At 40.4% G+C, this 20,548-nt stretch overlaps 1 protein-coding gene across 1 annotated transcript in view; it reads right to left on the reverse strand.

Moving 5' to 3' along the window:
• The window catches only part of LOC118782060 (A disintegrin and metalloproteinase with thrombospondin motifs 18-like), a 45,325-nt gene extending 26,839 nt beyond the window's left edge, over positions 1 to 18,486 (reverse strand). The window contains exons 1-3 of the mRNA XM_036535301.1: positions 18,389 to 18,486; positions 18,159 to 18,238; positions 17,193 to 17,512 (exon numbers count right to left, since the gene is read on the reverse strand). Coding sequence (XP_036391194.1) covers positions 17,193 to 17,512; positions 18,159 to 18,238; positions 18,389 to 18,486 — 498 coding nt within the window. The remainder of the gene's footprint in view (positions 1 to 17,192; positions 17,513 to 18,158; positions 18,239 to 18,388) is intronic.
• Between the last annotated feature and the right edge of the window lie 2,062 nt (positions 18,487 to 20,548).

The following is a 20,548-nucleotide window of genomic DNA, read 5'->3' on the forward strand; positions in this document are numbered from 1 at the left end:
CTGACTGAAAGGATCCAATATTGGTTTCCGTCATCCTAAAAAGGCGTCACTGTGGCAGGCGTTGCCTCTCCTCACTCCCGCCAGTGATACATGTGTTTCTCTTGAGTTTGGCCACATGAAGATCACAAGGGTGCTCAGGTCAAGAGCTCTGTTTTCTGCTGATAATTGAGGAGTGGGGCCAAGGGTCACCTAGCATTTAGACATCTGTGTGTCATTGCTTCAGTTGAACATAGTGGCCTACCACACACACACACACACACACATACACACATACACACACAAACCAGAGTTTCCGTTATCCAGTAATTACCGGGTTTTGCCTGGTAAAAATTATAAAAACCGATAAATTAAAAACTTGCTGGTCAAAATGTCCGGTAATAATGCTCAATACAAAGCATAGCTATAACGAAGGCTATGTAGTGGCAGTGATGACGGCACTGCATGATTATGGGGGTTTAACTTTTGTAACAGCTTGCAAAGTGCTTTTTTATGAGTTCTGCAAGCTGTACCCCGACTGGGCTACACTGGCTAAAATTGCCTGTGGTCTGCCCATGTCAAGAGAGGCTTCTCTCTGCAGAATCGAATTAAGACGGCGCTGCAAAGTCATCTGGAGGAGGAGAGAGTGACGCGGCTTATGCGCATTGCAAGCTGCAAAGACACATTGGACATATTTGATTTCAAGTCGGCAGCAGAGGACTTTGCTGCAATGAAAAAAAGGAGAAAAGAAAATGTTACCTGGTAGCCTATAAGCTACATTTGATGCCATGTAGGCCTAGTCCTTTTTAACAGGCTACAGACGTTACAGGTTACAGATGTTTTGTAATAGCCTACATTTTAGCGGCTAATGTTGAGGTTTTGCTCAATCATTAGTTTGTTTTGCTTAATCATTACTGTTCATTAAATAGTCAAACTGATTTGAGGTTGTTGTCATTCTTTCATCAACCTAGGTGTACATTATATTTGCATTTGTAACATAGACTGTTATTTAAATGTGACCGATAAGTTTCAAATTTGTCCGGTAAAATAAATTCTTTCCGGACACCGGACCGGCAAGAATAAATCCTAGCGGAAACCCTGACACACACACACACACTGTAGCAAAGGGCGAGAGCAGTCACCCCTCCCAGCCTTGAACCCGGGTCTACAGGGTACCAGCCATGCAACTTTGACCGCGATGCCAAAGAGCCAGGCTCGTTGGTATGGCAGTCAGAGCACATACTCAACCGTAGTGACGGCACTCCGTCACACTGCCCTCCCCTTCGGGAAGCGCACCCATGCGCTTCACACACCATGGCGTCCCTCACGCATTCTCTTGCTGTACTTCTCCCATCCCAGGCTGCCCCACTCACCAGTGCTTCACACATCTCTGGGGTCCCTCCCACTGTGCTTCACCCATCTCTGGGGTCCTTCACACACACCAGGGTCAACCAAACCTGGGGGTCCCTCATACGGCTCACACACTGGGCACACCTCTGATGGCCTCACGGCAAGCCATCCCACTCTCACACCATTTGTACCAAAGGGCAGGAGTAGTCACGCCACCTGGCCTCGAACCCGGGTCTACGGGGTACCAACCATGCCACTTTGACCGCGACGCCAAAGAGCCAGGCTCGTTGGTATGGCAGTCAGAGCACATACTCTACTGTAGTGACGGCACTCCGTCACACACACACACACACACACACACACACACACACACACACACACACACACACACACACACACACACACACACACTATCCAGACAAAATGCTTATAGCACTGTGTCATTGTGGGCACACTTAAAAACCTAAAAACCAAGACAATAAACCACCCCATGGCTTCTGACATGTAACTTCTCCCCTTACTAAATGCTCTGTCTACTCCAAGCTAGAGTAATACCATTTTTCTGCCAGAGGTTTGCATTACTCAGGCTCAGCTTTCCTCTAAGACCATCCACACTGGCAGGAACCATTTACCTAATGTCTGGCACACACATTCCCAAGATTAATTTTGTGTGTTTGTTGTAATTATTGCTATTACAGTTTAAAATGTTAAGCATATCCACACTGAACATGACTACACTGGAGGTATAGTATATTCTAAATCACACATTCTAATTTACACATTTTATATACGGTTATTAGAACACCATTTCAAATAAAATGGTGACACTTTTATTATGATGTTTAATATTTCTCCCAATCCATTCATTTATTTTGTAAGCCTTCCAACTTGGTTTGCCCTTCAACAGCACATATATTAACTAATGGCCATGTAACATAAGTACCTGACATGCGATTTACAATTAAATAAATAAAATTGACTGCATGCAACATCCAACTTGGCAGGCTTCATAAAGCAATGCACGTCACTTTGAATAAAAGAGTCTTCCTAATGTAAATGTAAATGCAATGGACACAGTACACAAACAATTTTGTTGCCTAAAATATGCAGTGATGCTGTAGCAGCTATCAGAAATTATTTACTTGGACCTGTTACCTTTCCAAAATGATAAATTGCCAGTCTTTGACAAGGCATCATTTAAGCATTTTATACCCTTAAATTTTTAATGTCTGTGTACATAAAACATGGATTTGCTGCATAAATCATTTCAGTGAGTTACAGTGATGTTAATAATGATTGCTACAGCCACAACATCGGCAGAATCAAAGATGTTTTTATTGGACAGGTCCATACTAAACCTACAGGAACAACAGGATTATGCAAACTTAAAGTGAGCTATTCTGGGCTGAAAAATAACTCAAAATTATAATGTATAGACTTTTTTTTCACAGGGGTAATCACTGAATTAAGAAAAAACATTAGTCTCTTTTGAACCATACGGCAAGCCTGATCATGCTGATGGCCACATAAAACACAACAGCAAACCCTGAATGTGAGCAAATGATGCCCTTAATGTCCCTTTTACCAAGGTACAGCAATGGTCTAAACTAGATCAATGACATAGGTCTAATGACATAGGTATGATATTTAACAGGGTGTTATGAGTTCCAAAGCAAAATGTGTCAGTGGGGTAACTTCTTGGCCAGTCTTTATTCCATATTCTGTGACGTGTCTGAAGCCACCAAGAACAGTTCAGAACTTTCCATATTCCATCTGGGGATTGACTGCCCAACAGCACCACATCCCCCAAAACCAACGAGAGAGAGAGAGAGAGAGAGAGAGGGGGGGGGGGGGGGGGGGTAGGGTGCGAGGGGACTCCTTTGGGAGATATACCTACAGCTCATCACTTGGCTGCTCAACAGTTGATTATATGATTACAGATCTGGACCCATTCACTTTCAAAGCATTCACGGTCAAACCACTAACACCTCTATCAGATCATAGTCAAATTACTGTTTATTTTAAAATAACAAAAAATACTAACACACTCACAAGGCCCAGCAAGCTCTATAACATCAGAGAAAAATACAGATGGGCCGAAAACAGCAAAGAAAACTACCTGAGAGCAATCTGCCAACCCCAAGTCAGTTCACTGATAGAAAACTTTTTAATTAATACTTACCCCCATAGTAAAGAAGGCATAAATCATGCTGTCAAAAACCTAAGTAACATTTTCCATTACTTGGCATCAATTTCTAATCTTAAAACAACAAAAAGAACTCATAAGAATAGCCAAGAAAAGGAAAAATGGTTTGACAGGGATTGCAAAATTATGAGAAATAACCTTAGGCTACTATCAAACCAAAAGCACAGACAACCCAACGACCCTGATTTACCCCTTACTTATTACAATGAGCTTAAAAAATATAAAAGCACACTCAGAAGGAAGAGAGAACAGTTCACTCAAAATCAATTAAAAACAACTGAAGAATCTATAAACTCAAACAACTTCTGGAATAATTGGAATACACTGAATAAAAAGCAACATGAGGAACTCGCCATACAAAATGGAGATATATGGAAAGGCCACTTTGAAAACTTGTATGGTAAATATAACATGAACTCAGAACAAAAGCAAATATACGAAAAAATGATCAATATGGAAAAGACAATTAAGGAATATCAAAACCCTTTAGATTACCTAATAACAGAAAAAGAATTATTAGAAAAAATAACCAAAAAAGGCAAGCGGGCCTGATGGCATTCTCAATGAAATGCTCAAAAACGCAAGCCACAATCTCCGTGTGGCTATTCTAAAACTGTTCAACTTGATTCTGAGTGTCGGATACTTCCCTGATGTCTGGAACAAAGGACTCATTACACCCCTTTTCAAAAGCAGAGACAGATTTGACCCCAACAACTACCGAGGCATCTGTGTGAGCAGTAACCTGGGGAAGTTGTTTTGTAGCATTTTGAACAACAGAATTATAAACTTCCTTATCGAACACAATGCCTTGAGTAGAAGTCAAATTGGTTTTTTACCTAAATGCAGAACATCAGATCACATTTTCACCCTACACACCCTAATTGACAAATATGTAAACCAAAATAAAGGCAAAATATTTGCCTGCTTTGTAGATTTTCAAAAGGCCTTTGATTCAATTTGGCATGATGGATTATTCTTTAAACGTATTGAAACTGGTGTAGGGGGAAAAACATATAACATAATAATATCAATGTACTCAAAAAACAAATGTGCAATTAAAATTGGAAACAAACAAACAGAATTCTTCACTCAAGAACGGGGTGTGAGACAGGGCTGCCCACTATCACCGACCCTCTTCAATATTTATATTAATGAATTGGCAAAAAGACTCGCGCAGTCAGCAGTACCTGGTCTCTCATTAAATGACTCTGAAATTAAATTAATTCTTTTTGCAGACGACTTGGTCCTGCTGTCTCCAACAGAAGAGGGTCTACAGCAGAACCTAAATCTCTTGCACAAATTCTGTCAGACCTGGGCCCTGACTATTAACCCCCAAAAAACAAAAATACTAACATTTCAGAAAAAATCCAGATGTCAGGGAAAAAAATTCACCCTCGGTTCAAATACAATCGAACATGCAAAAAATTACACATACCTTGGGCTGAAGATTACTACAACCGGTAACTTTAACCTGGCTGTGAATGACTTGAAAGAGAAAGCAAGAAGGGCTTTCTATGCCATTAAAAAATCTATCCAATTTGACATACCAATTAGAATCTGGCTCAAAATTTTCCAATCAGTCATAGAACCAATTGCATTATACGGTAGTGAAGTGTGGGGTCCACTCATGTACAGTGGGTTTGAAAAATGGGACAAACACCCAGTTGAAACCCTGCATGCAGAGTTCTGTAAGTGTATCCTCAAAGTACAGAGGAGCACACCTAACAATGCATGCAGGGCTGAATTAGGCTACTATCCCCTATCAATTAAAATTGAGAAACGATCCATCAAATTCTGGAAACATCTCAAATCAAGTGACCCCAACGCTTATTGTTTTAAAGCCCTGAAAAGCCAAGAGATGAGCACAAAAATAAGTCCCCTCTGCCAGCTAGTCTTGAGGCTCACACAAACTAATACGACAAACAAGAATAACCAGACTAATACAACTAACAATCAGCCTCAGGACTATGCCACCCTCGCACAAACAATTCGGCCTAACCAAATTATAAAAACACAAAAAGAAAACTATCTGACATATTGGATTGAAACAACAAAAAGTCAAAGTAAACTTCAATGCTATTTGGCCCTAAACAGAGAATACACTGTAGCAGACTACCTGTCCACAGTGTCTAATACAAAACAAAAGAAAACCTTGACCAGGTACAGACTAAGCAACCATAACCTGGCTATTGAAAGAGGCAGACACAGGCAAACCTGGCTGCCCACAGAAGAGAGACTATGTACCCATTGCAGCCAGGGCATGATAGAAACAGAGCTCCACTTCTTGAGTGAATGCTGCAAATTCAAAGATATCCGGAAGGAATTCTTTCCTGAATTCAAAACAATCTACCCAGACTTTGAAAAGTTTGAGGACGGTAAGATTCTAAGAATATTACTAGGCGAGGAACAAGATAGTGCCAGAGTCGCAGCTAGGTATGTGGATGCCTGCCACAGAGAAAGAGAGTCACTCCATCGGTAAAACACTTCACATACACACACACACACACACACACACGCACACACACACACACACACACACACACACACACACACACACACACAAACACACACATTCACACCACACACACACACACACACACACACACACACACACACACACACACACATACACACACACACTCACACCACACACACACACACAAACACAGGCATTCACACACCACACACACACACACACTTCTGTATTTGTTGTTTGTTTGTTTTAATGTATGTAGAAATGCTTTGGCAATACAAATGGACTTTTGTCATGCCAATAAAGCTCATTTGAATTTGAATTTGAATTTGAGAGAGAGAGAGAGAGAGAGAGAGAGAGAGAGAGAGAGCATTCAGTCATGCATTTGTTTCTTCAGTCAGCCTGTGCAGCTACTGCCTCCACTCCAACATAGCCGTCCAGTCCCTACCTGAAAGTTAACACTGAGAAGGCAATGGAAGAGCCTTGATGGCAACCTGCCATAGTCACACATCTGCTCCCATCAGGGCAGAGATGTATAGGGGGATAAGACCACAAACCACAGCGGCTCCTTAACCCATTAAACTGCTGCTCATAGTTCCAATGGATCAAATGAAGCAACTCCTATTTTAAAATAACTATTGATATCTGCCACAGATCCAATTCACTTGTGATCATAATCCAAGATAATTGCTTTCTCCTAAAGTCATCTCTCTCTCTCTCTCTCTCTCTCTCTCTCTCTCTCTCTCTCTCTCTCTATCTCTGAATGTGCCGATGTCATAAAACTGTTCCATTTAGTCAGATTGATTTCAGCTAAAAATGTTAACACTAAATGGTTCAAAGTTCATAAAATTCACTGACTCATTGTAGCCCCAGACAAGGGACTTCCTATTCTTTGCTCGATTGTTACATACCTCCTTTTTGCAGATGCCCATGGGCAAGGCCAAAGCCATTTCAACTGTCCTATTGCAGTGCACAATGAACAGTAGACTCTCAGGGTTAGCAGTGCAGCCTGCTTTCCCCAGCAGAGCAGCAGTAAAGACCTATAGGTCCAGTCCTCATAAGAGAGACCACTGGACAAATACTGATGGCAGCGGCACTCTATCTGTAGTTCCACCCCCTGACACAGATTGTAATCAAACTGCAGACAGTGGCTCATGGAGAAATGCTGACAGACAGGGTACAACACTCCATGCTGAATGTAAAAATCATTGCTCTGACTGAATGGCCACAAAACATCTCGCTTTAGTTTTCATGTCACATGCATACCCTAACTGCCATTTCATTACAATTTCCACTGTAAAGTTAAGGTTAGTTTGGAGCAGGCTCAGTACTTTGAACTGGGTTGAGTTTTTACCAGAGCACATACTGTAATGGTATTATAATGGTGCAGATCTGGACCACTCAACTTTGGCCCTGGAAGGCTGCAATCTAGTACGTTTTCCAACTATCTTTAAACTCTTAACCCCCTCAGGACAGGGAAAGGAAGCTAAATTGGTTAAAGCAAGATAATGGTGGTTGAATTAAGGCTACTGTCACAGTAAATAGAAAGCCTGAAAACAGTGTCCCTCTGGAAAGAGAGATTATTTTCCCTTGTGTACTTGATAAGTATATTTCTCCTTACCTTACCTGAAACACCAATGATATGCATTGTTGAGGTGAATCATCAGGAGCACATTTTTTTAAACAAATTTTAATGTCTGCTACAGTCTGGAATTTCATAATTATATCAGCACATAACGTTTCTGAACACTATCACAATTAACCACCATTTGTGACTTTCCATAGTCTTATTACTTCAGCGTAAAACTGTCATTGTATAATACAAGGGACATTATTATAGTGAATAATTTTTTAGTTGTGTGTGCACACCATAGCTAGATTAATATATATTTTCTTAAAGAATGAAATAAGGGGTGCCTGGCTGTTTCAACTCTGATCTTACCGAATAACTTTCCTTTAGAAATATAAATGGATTAATTGTTCCAAGACAACAACCTAAACATATTTTGATGGCTCATACTGATATAAAACTGCTGACCTGTTGTGGGGAGTCAGAACTTGAGTAAACCCTCACTTCTCACTTCATGGAATTAGGAAAGTGGTAGTCCACAAGTAGAAATTTAGAAACCAGTCTGAGAGCTTTCTGCTCCTGAAATTTAGTGGACTTCATTTACATGATAAGTAAGGAGTAAGGTAAAGAAAATATAAATAGAATTGTTTCGGGTCAACTGCTGCTTGACTTGTAGCTTACATAAATGCATAAATTGTACTGGTTTGTTAAATTAGTGTTAGTTCCTAAAATGTTTTTTTTTGTTGGTTTTGTTTTTGCAACAACAAGACAGACAGATACTGAATTCATAGCAACTGTTGCTTATTTTGATAATGTTGTCCTTATTTCACTTGCTTTAGCTTTTCATTTCCATGGAAAGAATATCACCAGAGATGCACATAGTGTTCCTGCATTACTAGGATCATTTGTCAACATTATCCTGTTTAACCATCACACAATTTCACAGTTACCCTGAACTGGCAGTTACCCTGAACTGGCTCTTATGCTACTAATAAATCAGTCAATGATAGAATATGTCATGCAATATGCAACATGAACATAGTCAATTGTGGCCAAAAGAATCTGCCAGACCCAGGGGTGGAAGATGCAATAACTTTTTACTGTGTACATTCCAGGTTCAAAACCCACTGTCAGTAACTCAGTAAGCTCATTAGCTGAGAATCTTGTTAGCGCCTTACCCTGGCAATGCATCCCAGTGAATCCTACAGGCCCCCTGCTAACATTAACCAACATCCCAGAGGAACTCCACTGTTAGCACTTCCCATTGTTCCCCAGCTGCACCCAGTTATCACACATGTATTCCATTTGTCTCAGAGTCATACCACACTTTACTGTAAAATAGCTAACAAAGTCTCCCAGCAGTTAGCAGATGTAGGTGCCTACAGTGCGGTTGATAATCAGAGGAAATCGATTCCATCTGTTGTGATGTGGCCTGTTCTGGATGTCTGAGAGGGCTGAGAATTACAGTAAAACAAGATGAGAAGAACAAAGAACACACTTCCCAGACCTTCCCAGGTTACTACCCCAGTAAGCCTAGTGTACTGCTCATGCATTTAAAAGAGGCTGCTATTTCTCATATAGGTTTGTTAAATGTAGTGAGTTGTGAATAATTAAATGAACCACAGGACTTTTATATGACTGACCTCTTCTTTTTGTTTTGGTAAAAAAATAGGCTACATTATCAATAATCATTTGTCAAAATGCAAAAGAAACTAAAGAATCTTATAATTTCTAGTTTTATTGTTATTATTATAGAAATCCTGTAGATCAGAAATACATCTATTGATTGAATCTAGTGATGTGAATAACTATAAACCAAGGTAAAGCTTGACACGTAGGCTGTTTCCAACAAAACCAGCCTGGCAGAATTCCAGTCTTACCTTTTAACTCTTCAGAAAACCCTTGCTTTACATTAATGTGCAAAGCCGCCACTTACGTCTTTAAATATAGACTTGCAGGACTTCTATATATTAGAGGGCATTAGTCAAAATGAAGACTTTTTTCTTCAAACATTCACACATGTGATGCCTGTTTCCTTGTTCCCATTATTCTTAGTACCATTATATAGTGGCACTTAGCATTTCAATCAGTATCATGACTTTGTATCATGCAGTATCAGGAGTTTAAAAGTATGGTACTCTCTGGAAGTGATGTATTTCTAAATACATGATATGATACCTCTGATTGATAAGTGATTGTCTGTCAAGAGTATCTGAATACATATGGACATTTAAAAGCACGATGTATCTGCACTGAAAAGGAAATGAAGTGTTAAGTAAGGAGTCACATGTTTTACAGAAATATTCCAACATGGCATGAGAGTAAGTGAAAATGCTTATGTATACTGTATCAGTCAGTTGTCACTCACTTTGTGAAATATTCTGTATTATAGAAAAAAAAAAAAAACTAATAAATATTAGGTTTCAGTGCACTCCTGTACAGACCCTTCACATTTAAATACAACAAATGGTTATGTACTAAGAGTGGGGCCTCCTTGACATTTAAAATTCTCCTTAGTATATTTTGGTGTCAACATGGTAAATGGTCCAGAAGATGTCTGTCTTGCTTTAAATCCATAAAAAACACAATTAGTTTGTCTTTGTGTAAACTACAACTCCTTTTAAAGGTTTCTACCATGGCATTATATTCCAAATTAGTAAGTGCTTACACACTGTTAAAGTCTATGAGAAACCCGGGAGAAACCTAAAGCCAGTTATTATAATGCTCTAAATCACACCTGCATTCCTGCTGTGTTGTAGCTCAGTTGTTCGAGTTCAAACTGCTGGAGCTAACACTAGTTTTGAAGAACATCTACATCAGCACTCAAGTCATATGTCAAAATGGAGTCTATCTTAAATCATTCTTCTCTTATAAATTGACCAAGAGCACCCATTTCACATCTCTTTCCAAACGCAGAGGAGAACCTTCCTACTTACTATTTAGCTTGATAAATGTAGCATCATTCCAAAGCTGTGACTCAGACACCCAAGATTTGAACATGTTTATCCCCACTACAATTAACAATTAACTGAGCATACTGAACAACATATATAACTAGTAGACATTTATGCAATATTCAATTCAGTACAGTCAAAAGCAAACATATCTAAAATGCCAGCCAACCAAGACAGCCACACAATAAATGTCCACATTTTTACAATGTTGCACTATTTTCTTTATCTTCTTTTTAAAGTGCATTATGGAAAATCATCCAGTGTTTTCACATTACATCTCATCACTGGTATGTCTTGTCTGCATACACTTGTGCAGTTGCCAGTCAGAAGACAGGGAGGCACAGCTAACTGCTTCACAGCCTAGTTAAGTACTCTTTGCTCTATAGTAACATTTTGTAGGTGAATAAAACAATTGTCAAAGTGAAATATTATGGAACCTAGTTTGGTAGCACACTATCTAACTTACAAACAAAAACACTCAAAAGCTCAACAGCTGGTCACCTACACTGTATGGCCAAAAGTATGTGGACACCCCTCCTAATTATTGAGTTCAGGTGTTTCAGCCATGCCGATTGTTAACAGGTGCATAAAATTAAGCACATAGCCATGCAATCTTCAAAGACAAACCTTGGAAGTAGAATGGGTCGTACTGGAGAGCTCAGTGACTTTAAATGTGGCACTGTCATAGGATGCCATCTTTGCCACAAGTCAGTTCGTGAAATTTCTGCCCTGCTAGATCTGCCCCGGTCAACTGTAAGTGCCATTATTGTCAAGTGGAAGCATCTAGGAGCAACAACAGCTCAGCCACAAAGCGGTAGACCATGCAAAACCGCCTATCCTCTCACTCACTACAGAGTTCCAAACTGTCTCTGGGTGCAACATCAGCACAAGAGCTGTGCGTCGGGAGCTCATGAAATGGGCTTCCATGGCTGAGCAGCTGCACACAAGCCCAACATCACTATGTGCAATGCCAAGCGATGGCTGGAGTGGTGCAAAGCATGCCGCCACTGGACTCTGGAGCAGTGGAAATGCATTCTCTGGAGTGATGAATCATGGTTCACTATCTGGCAGTCTGATGGACAAATCTGAGTTTGGTGGATGCCAGGAGAGCACCACCTACCCGAATGCACAGTGCCTACTGTAAAGTTTGGTGGAGGAGGGATAATGGTCTGGGGCTGTTTTTCAGGGTTTGGGTTAGGCCCCTTAGTTCCAGTGAAGAGTAACATTAATGCTACAGCATACAAAGACATTTTAGACAATTGTATGCTTCCAACTTTGTGGCACCAGTTTAGGGAAGGTCCTTTCCTGTTCCAGCATGACTGTGCCCCTGTGCACAAAACAATGCCCATACAAACATGGTTTGATGAGTTTGGTATGGAGGAACTCCAGTGGCCTGCACAGAACCCTGACCTCAACTCCATTGAACACCTTTGGGATAAATTAGAACGCTGATTGTGAGCCAGGCCTTCCCGTCCAACATCAGTGCCTGTCCTCACAAATGGCTGAATGGGCATAAATTCCCACAGACACACTCCAAAATCTTGTGGAAAGCCTTCCCAGAAGACTGGAGGCTGTTACAGCTTCAAAGGGGGGGCAACTCCATATAAATGCCCATGGTTTTGGAATGGGATGTCCAATAAGCTCATATAGGTGTGATGGTCAGGTGTCCACATACTTTTGGCCAAATAGTGTAGCTAGCTATACGATTTGTCTGAAAGTAAGGTCAGTAGTAACATTTGTTTTCTAACCTTTTCAAGCTACAGGCTCTCAAACTACAAGCCAATAGTTAGGTGCGCAAACTCACTCATCTTCCCTCTGTGACTGGATTGTCAGCATTACATAGCATTAATTAGCATACATAGCATCATTCAAACCATTTATGTAGAGACCAAAAATAATTTGAATACTGTCAAAAAATGCTGACACTTATGTGATGTAAATTTGGGTGGAATTGTTTGGGAATGTGGTATACCCTATTGCTTGTAACTGAGGTTGCTCAAATAGTTGCATGTGGCTTCATTTTTGAAACAATAACATCAATGTTGTTTTTCAAGGGTTTATTTGCTGACTTACAGAGAACATGTGCTTTGTAAATGTAATTAATTCTGTGTTTGTTTTAAAGGTAAGAAATATTTTTTGAGATATACAGCCCTGATGTGGGACACTACCTTAACAGCACGTCCTCCTAAACTATCCTCATGGGCCTTCACAAACAAATCTAAGGTAAGCTTTGAAATACTATGACAGTGCTAATGGCATTATATGACCCTGTATCTGTTTATTGTTTACCTGTTTATTGAATGAGCATGATCATGAAAAAACCCTTGTCCCACTAATGTTCCCATTGGGATAGCTGGATGTGACTATAATCTCAACAAGAGAAGCACACCCTCAAAGGTGAAGGCATCCCTGCAGGCAACACAGGCAGGAAGTAAACTATTTCCCTTTCTCAGAGACTCCCTGACACCCCTAGTGGGAAGGTGGTTCCTGGGGAGAATGTGCTCCACACTAACCTTCTGATAGTGACCCAATACTGTGCAATACTGCTTTACTTTTTTTTTCTTCTTTTTGCAAAGTCGAAAATCAGTTGTGTTTTTAATCAAACTGTTCTAACTGGCTGCTAAACTGTATGATGATATATGCAAACCTGTTGTATGTATGTATCTATATATTTATATCATTCCAATCAGCATTACAATCACAGTCTGATGGAAGCAGTGCTCAGTTTTCTCCCCAAATGACCACAGCAGCAACTGTTCTCAGAAGGACTAATCGTCAGTAATACATATAGCACCACATTTCCATAGAGCAGCCCACTTCCACCTTCCCCATTTATCTTGGTCCTCTGTGGGAACATGAGCACAATACTGCTGACAGGATGTGAATGAAACAGGCTTGACGATTTCACTGGCACTTCGCATTGGGCACTACATCACTGTCACTCAATAGATTTCTGGGAACTCTCAGCAGAGATCACAATATGACTGGTTGAACCTCCTGTATGTAATGCACTGAAAGTTATGAAAAGAGAGAGGGGAGACAGCAAACACAAAAGCCTAGAGACATTCATTCTTCTTTTCATTTGTTTATCTCCAAAAGTTGAATACAAATCTCCAGTGCCACCCGTGAATCCATCTTTGTTGCCTGTCCTCTGAGCAGCTCTTTCAAACCTACAAACAGGCCGCAAGGCACTAAGCCGTAAGTATTCTGGTTAGGGTTTCAATGCAGATGGTCACAGTCAGCCCAGGCCCGGAGGCTTTAGCACAGCTGGGACAGTGTGTTAGTTCAGGAAACCAGACTCATTGGGCAGAGCCACCAGCCACACCACTGCATGTCTGCAGAGGCCACAAGAGGAAACACGACAGTGCTGTAGCACCAAATTATGGCCGGCCATCTTGTTTTTCAGGACCAATCATTGGCATAGAGGAAAAACAAAGCCTAGAAATGAAGCTCATTGAGGGGCAACCAGCAACCACAATACATCTCCTTCCACCCTGCAAGTTTAGGTTACTAATTCCACTATACACACCCTTAACAGTACAAGTTTATTACTGATTCCACAATACACATCCTTTTACACAACTAGTTCCTGATTTCACTGATCTTTTCTTTTCTGATCTTTTTAACACTCAAAAACTACTTTTATAATGATAAAGGAGTGACAACTCTATAAAATAATCCGTACAAAGTAAGAAAATTTCACTATAAGCAACATGACAAAATATTTAATATTGCATTTCATTTTTTCACACTGTAGGAATACCTAGAATGAACGCATAAGGGTATGAACAAAGGCAGGAAGTCTAGCAAACGGTTTCAACTAATCAGTCCAGTACAAATGGATATTACAACTGTTTCTGAGTAGGTTTACACACAATGCAAATGCAGTGACAACCATCCACCCCCAAACTGAATAAACACAGTTGGCTTGGCCAGCTGAGATGCAACACATGAGTGGAGAGGGTGCAATCTGCACACCTCCACCTCCTCAGTCAGACAGGGTCCAGCCCTGAAGAGGGAAGCTCAACTAGCCATCAAACAGACTGTCTGAAGGGTTCCATGGGGCTGTGGGAAGCATTTGTTGCCCTCTCTCTCACACACAGCAATTCAACTCAGGTGGAGCACACTGCCGTGATGTGATCTGGCTTTGAAAGTGCTGTACATGTGTGCCGATGGCTTTGCTGTGCATAAAAGTCCCCTCTGTGGGAAAACAGTATCAACAAACAACAAATATTTTAATTGCATTTTAGTCTACCTTTTTATTTACCTTATAGTTAAGTGAATACTCACATAAACATATCAGATAATTGTTTAACTGAAGACAAGTTTGTGTTCCAAAAACATACTACATAAAGAATGGACTGCCTCACAGAGAATGTGTGCACTCAGTTAATGCCTAAAGAAACACAAAAGAGACAGGAGGGAGAACACACATACAGAAATATTTTCCCTCTTTCCCTCAGTCCCTGACTGGTGACAGAACTTCAAAGATACATTTGTAACTTAATGGCTATGAAGGCAATGTGGCAGAGGGCTTGGGAAAGGTCATGGCCGTGTTTGTCAGGACTGGACACGCTAGCCTGAGCGTTGGAATCTGCTAAAGGGGCAATCAAACAACTCAACAATCCAACAATACCACCCGGCTCATGCATCAAAAGACCCCCCGTCCAATAAGATAATTGATGGTATATAAATTGAGGTTTTGCAAAGTACATCCAAATCTTTTGTGGAGGAGCAGAACAATCTTTGGAACGAAACACTGGAGTTGCAACCTGCTTGAGCATGCAGAGTCAGACTGCCTTGTCACAGAAAACTACTAGCCAATGTGGGCACTTCCCTAGTTCTGATTTATTCCTGCTCTTGTCACTGAGACAATGACAACCAGCACTGAAAAATGGAAGCATGGTTCAAGACTTGTGAGTTTGGCTTGGTACTGAAGAACATTGACTATGATGACCTCTAATTGAAAAGAGAAGTCAGTAGTGCCATATAGTCACTGCTTACATGATTCCAGTCTTTTCTGTTCATGAGTCAGAACCTCTTGAGCTTCACATTAAGCATGTATGAGAATATACCCCTGACCTAATAGCACATTGGAGAGAAAGTGTGAGCTAATTAAAAGAAATTGTAAATGATTCTTGTTGTAGAATCTCCTACCACCCAGGCTGACAAGTTAGCTCTTGGGAGGGTAACTGACAGCTGTTCTGACAGTCCTCAGTGCTACCTACTAGTGCTGCAAGCCTTAACCCACACAATGGCCACTGAGTGTGTACGAGGCAACAGAGCCCCCATACACCAAATGGCACTTAAAACTCTGAATTAGCATTCTTCAAGCACAAGACCCTTTTGCCTGAAACCGACTGCCAGTTATCCTCAGAGTTTCCAAGCAAAAGAGGCGGATAGGGATCAAGGGGATGAATGGGTCCTCATTTGTGCTTAATCCAAAGCTCCTTGCGAAGAAAGATGGCATGTAGGGTTAAACTCCTTGTGGCTACAGACTGGGTGTCTTGGGACTTTTTTGAATGTTTTTAATTTCCCGTTAAGAAAAAAAAAAAAAACCTGTTGACCTTTTAACGCAATTTCTCTTTATACTAAAAGGGTATGTGCACATATAAATGATGGCAGAAAAAAATGAATTGCTGATGCCCCCTAGGTCATTCTCCAAGAAAAAAAAAATAATGGGGAGGGGAAAAAATAGATCAAAGAGTGCTTCCAGTCTATTCAAATGCAATTGCTTCCAAATCACATTGTGTTGTCGCACAGTTTTAAAGAATGGGTCATTGCTGTTTTATTGTAGAGAAGCTACCACTAATGAAAGGGACAATACGTAGATTAGTGCTGCCAGCCAAGCGGCTGAAACTTCACTCTGGGTTTAATTGCACTGAACAAGAGGAATAGTGAAGCAGTGCAAACAAGGGACAAAAGAGCAGAGTGCAGAGAAGGAGGTAGTAGCTATTTGTGAAAAAGGTATGTTTTCTCGCAGTGTAGTGTCTCAAGCAGACATGTGATCTCCATGGCTGTCCGAGTGTGCACCGGGGAGGTGGGCATTAAGCCAAGAAATCTTTCAAGTGAACCATTTCCTGTTTATCTTCAGTCACCCACCAAGGTCCACCCAGGGGAAGACACTCATTCATGACTTCATATAAGGTGCTGCATTTATGATGTCTTTCACTCACACAGGTGTGTGGTTTTGTGAGAATGAACAGTCAACTACTGAGGGCAAGAGTCTGCTGAGCAAATTCTTCCTGAGCTCAATAAAATCAAAGAAAATAAAAAGTACCATTGTAAGCATTTGAATGCAGCTATGAATGTAAGCATTATACCAAGTTGTTGGAGGTCATCAATGTTGTGTGAAGATGCCCTTAAAAGAACAGCTATAAAAGTTGGAAATAAAGTTCATTTCTGAACTTCTGTCCCTCAGAACACACTGATGTACTGCGATGTATAGATAATTTAAGAAAATGGGCATATTGTTAAAATGTGGCTCTCCATTTTGCAGGCACAGAAACTGAATAGATGCAAATACATAACACTGTGGCTCTGTGACAAGGACATAAATTTGTGTTTGCAAGAACACACAACAGCACAAGCCTGATTTGACAGATGTATGGATGAGGGAGAGAGAGAGAGAGAGAGAGAAAAGGAGAGAGAGAGAGAACTTACCAGGCCTGAACAGGTAGATATGGCTGCTGATGAAGCAGAGTGGTTTCGTATGAATCCCTGATAAAAGCAGTTGTGGAAGTCAGGCTCCTGAGCTGTAATGGTGAAGCCCTCTGTGTCAACGGTCTGTACGGTAAACTCATCTGCCACCACCTTGGCGGGCCTCAAGTCAAGGTGCATGTCTCTCCCAAAGGCTGACAGCTTGTAGTGCAGGGAGCCCTTGGAAGACAGCAGGGACCTCCTCCTCCGACTGCCCCCCATCACATCATGTGAGATGTAGCCTCCCGTGGAGTCCACCTCAATGGGGGTCACAAATACATAATCTGCACAGCAGTCACACACAGCAGAGGTCAGTTGCAGGTATTTAGCATGGTTGATAATTAATTGATAACAGATAATTAGCATGGTTGCAACAACTCTGTTTCAGACAATTTTCTTTAACATGACATTTCATACTTGATACCGTACATCCACTTGTTTTATTCCATATTAACAAAAACATTGCATTGCATTCTCTCTCTCTCTCTCTTGCTGATAAATCAAAGTATGTGAGTAATTTCATCTGCCTTGCTCGCGTCGCGTGCTGCGACTCTAAGCCGATGTACCTTCCGCTGTTACAGGGAATCCCTTTCGTCCACAGACCTGCGAGGTAACCCGTTACCATAGAGAGGTAGGGAGTTAGCGTGCACGATATCCTTAAGTTTTTACTTGGTGATCGATTAATAGTCTTCACTCAGCCAGCATTCATAATAAAATGTTTGACCCCACCGTTCCCAGTATTACCAATTTATCATTCTGCAGTAGCAGCGGTGTGGCAAACTACACCGATTTTTTCTACTATTGCCGTTTGTTAATTCATGCTGAAATGCCATAGCCTACTACGGATATATGCATGACATATATCCGTATACAGTATCACTCACACTTAACACTCATCACTTTTCCCGTAAAATACGTGTATGTACTGACCATGATTTAGTCCACTGGTGACACTGGTAAAAGTGGCCGTGACAGAAGACATTGAAAAGGAGCAGCATATCTGCAAAGTCAGCGAAATAGGAGATACCGTTTCAACTCAATGTTACTGTCAAACAGCTCAAGATAAAAGAATATGGTGGAATTTTAAAAAGAGCAATTTGACATTGAAATAAAATAAAGTAAAATAAAATTGAGAAACTGAAATGAGTATGTCACCTGCCTTCATAATATTCCCAAACCAGAGGCTGGATAACTTCACTGAACTGCAGCTGACTAATGGAATAGGTAAAGTCCATATCAAAAGGAAAAGGCAATCCATGTTTAATTCATTCACCTCTTCTGTTACCTCCTCTTTGAAAAACGAAAAAATAACCCGCGGCAGCATCTAATGCTTCTGTCAGACATTGTTAATTGCCTTTGCTTGTTCCTTACGTGAAGTCCATCAAATCCATCTCCTTCAATTGCAAGAAAGTGCTTTCAAATGGCGTGCTGAGACAGGTAGTTAGCTGTCTGCTGCAGTGCTGAGTTTGCTCTGCCGGTGCAGAACAGTGACAGTCGGCTCGTGCAGCAAAGAACAGCAGCACTAACCCCGCGGGAGGGAGGCAGCGTGACCAATCACCGCACAGCATTCTCTGCGAGGTGTGCATATCACAGCGCTTGTCAGACGATTTATCACAAAAGTTTAGCGAGTTTCCCACCACTTCACTGGGCAGTTTCGAATAGATATCAACCAGACTGCAGCAGTAATAGATGTCTATTGATTGTTTTCAGTTTTGACCAAAAGACAAAGTAAATGACGATGTACAATAAGCACTGCTAAAATATTAGTGGTTATGTTTTTTTTTTTTTTTTTTTTTTTTTTTTTTCCCCGAAAGGAGATCACATTGCGCAGTTAAATAATTGATAGAATAAAAGCGTAATAAAAATGTCTTCTACATCACCGAAGTAGATACGTTAGAGAATTTTGAGAATGCATAATTACATAGCAGGCAAACAATGACAAATCTGTAAGGGTCTCTAGTCCTAACCTGGACACGAAGAGACTGCCCCATTTTCATCATCATCATTCCCCATTTCAAGTCCACTTGTGTCAGTGTTTGCCTACTGCTAGAAAATGCATTTACACTTTTCTCAAGCACATTGATTGTGTTGATTCTTCCATTAAGGACCTATTATTTGATGACTATCAAACTACATTGAAGGTATCAGCAACTACTTTTAACTAACAAAAACTTTTCAAGCTGATCTGTTGTATGCCCCTTTTTATTGGTAGTTATTGATAGCTTTCCAGTAAGTAACAAGGCACTTGCACTGCAATGTTTACAATGCAGGCATTAGCTGCACAAAAAGGTTGTTATATATGTTTATATGTCTGTTTTGTATGTATTTTTTATATAAATAACACAGTGACTGAAGAAGAACCTGTTCATAATCAATTCTGAGTCATAAAAAGAGTGTGACACCATCGTAATGTCTCTATCACCTCCTCTCATTCCATATTACTTTTTCAAACCAATATCCATTTTCCTAATATAACTGTAATTCAAAACATTGACAAATGCTTTAACGTCTCCTTCCAGAAGAAAGCTGTTTTCCTCCATTAAAGACTCTTTCCATTTAAAAGCAATTTATTGCATATGGAGATCTTTTTATTTGTCAAAACAAAACACATTAGTTTGTGTATTTGTTAGTGTGTTTTTCCATAATGACAATTCATGCTGGTTACATTGCATGAGTCATACAAAGCATTACCTTCATTAAAGCTAAAAAGACATGTTGTTAAATTATGATTTATGAAAACCAGAAATGATATGAACATTAATATGAATGTTTATTTACTGTGGGATGTAAAATAATAGTTAAAAACCCTCTAATTGTTAAAAAAAACAAACTCAAAAACCATTTCCACTGATCCAGTCTATTCACTTGTATTTACACTTCATAATGAACTTGTAACTTCTAGTGATTGATCCAGTCCTCATTACACTAGATGGGGTTGTGTTAAAAAGCATTGTTAAAATATCCATTGGAAGTATTCCTCTTGTTAAACGTCTTTGTAAATCTCCTTTTCTTAGGGATTCATTCTCATGTCGGCAGGGTATCAGGCCACTCCAGCACACCCAATTGTGCAAAATCCTGATTGTGTGAAGGAGGAGAATGGATTTTGCCATGACAACAATGTGGTTTTTCACCAGATGTTCTTGTTTACCAATATTTCTCATTTCTTTGATATTATGCCCTGATTGAGCTGAGCAGGGAAGCCACAGTGGTCTCATAACCTCACAACACCACACTGGAATGCTGACGGATGAGTTTTTGTAAAGGATATGGTCCATGAGGTCCTAAGGTCCTGACATATAGGAGTTCGCTCAGCCTGTCAG

This window comes from Megalops cyprinoides, chromosome 8, assembly GCF_013368585.1.
Source record: "Megalops cyprinoides isolate fMegCyp1 chromosome 8, fMegCyp1.pri, whole genome shotgun sequence".
In the NCBI taxonomy this organism is placed as follows: domain Eukaryota; kingdom Metazoa; phylum Chordata; class Actinopteri; order Elopiformes; family Megalopidae; genus Megalops; species Megalops cyprinoides.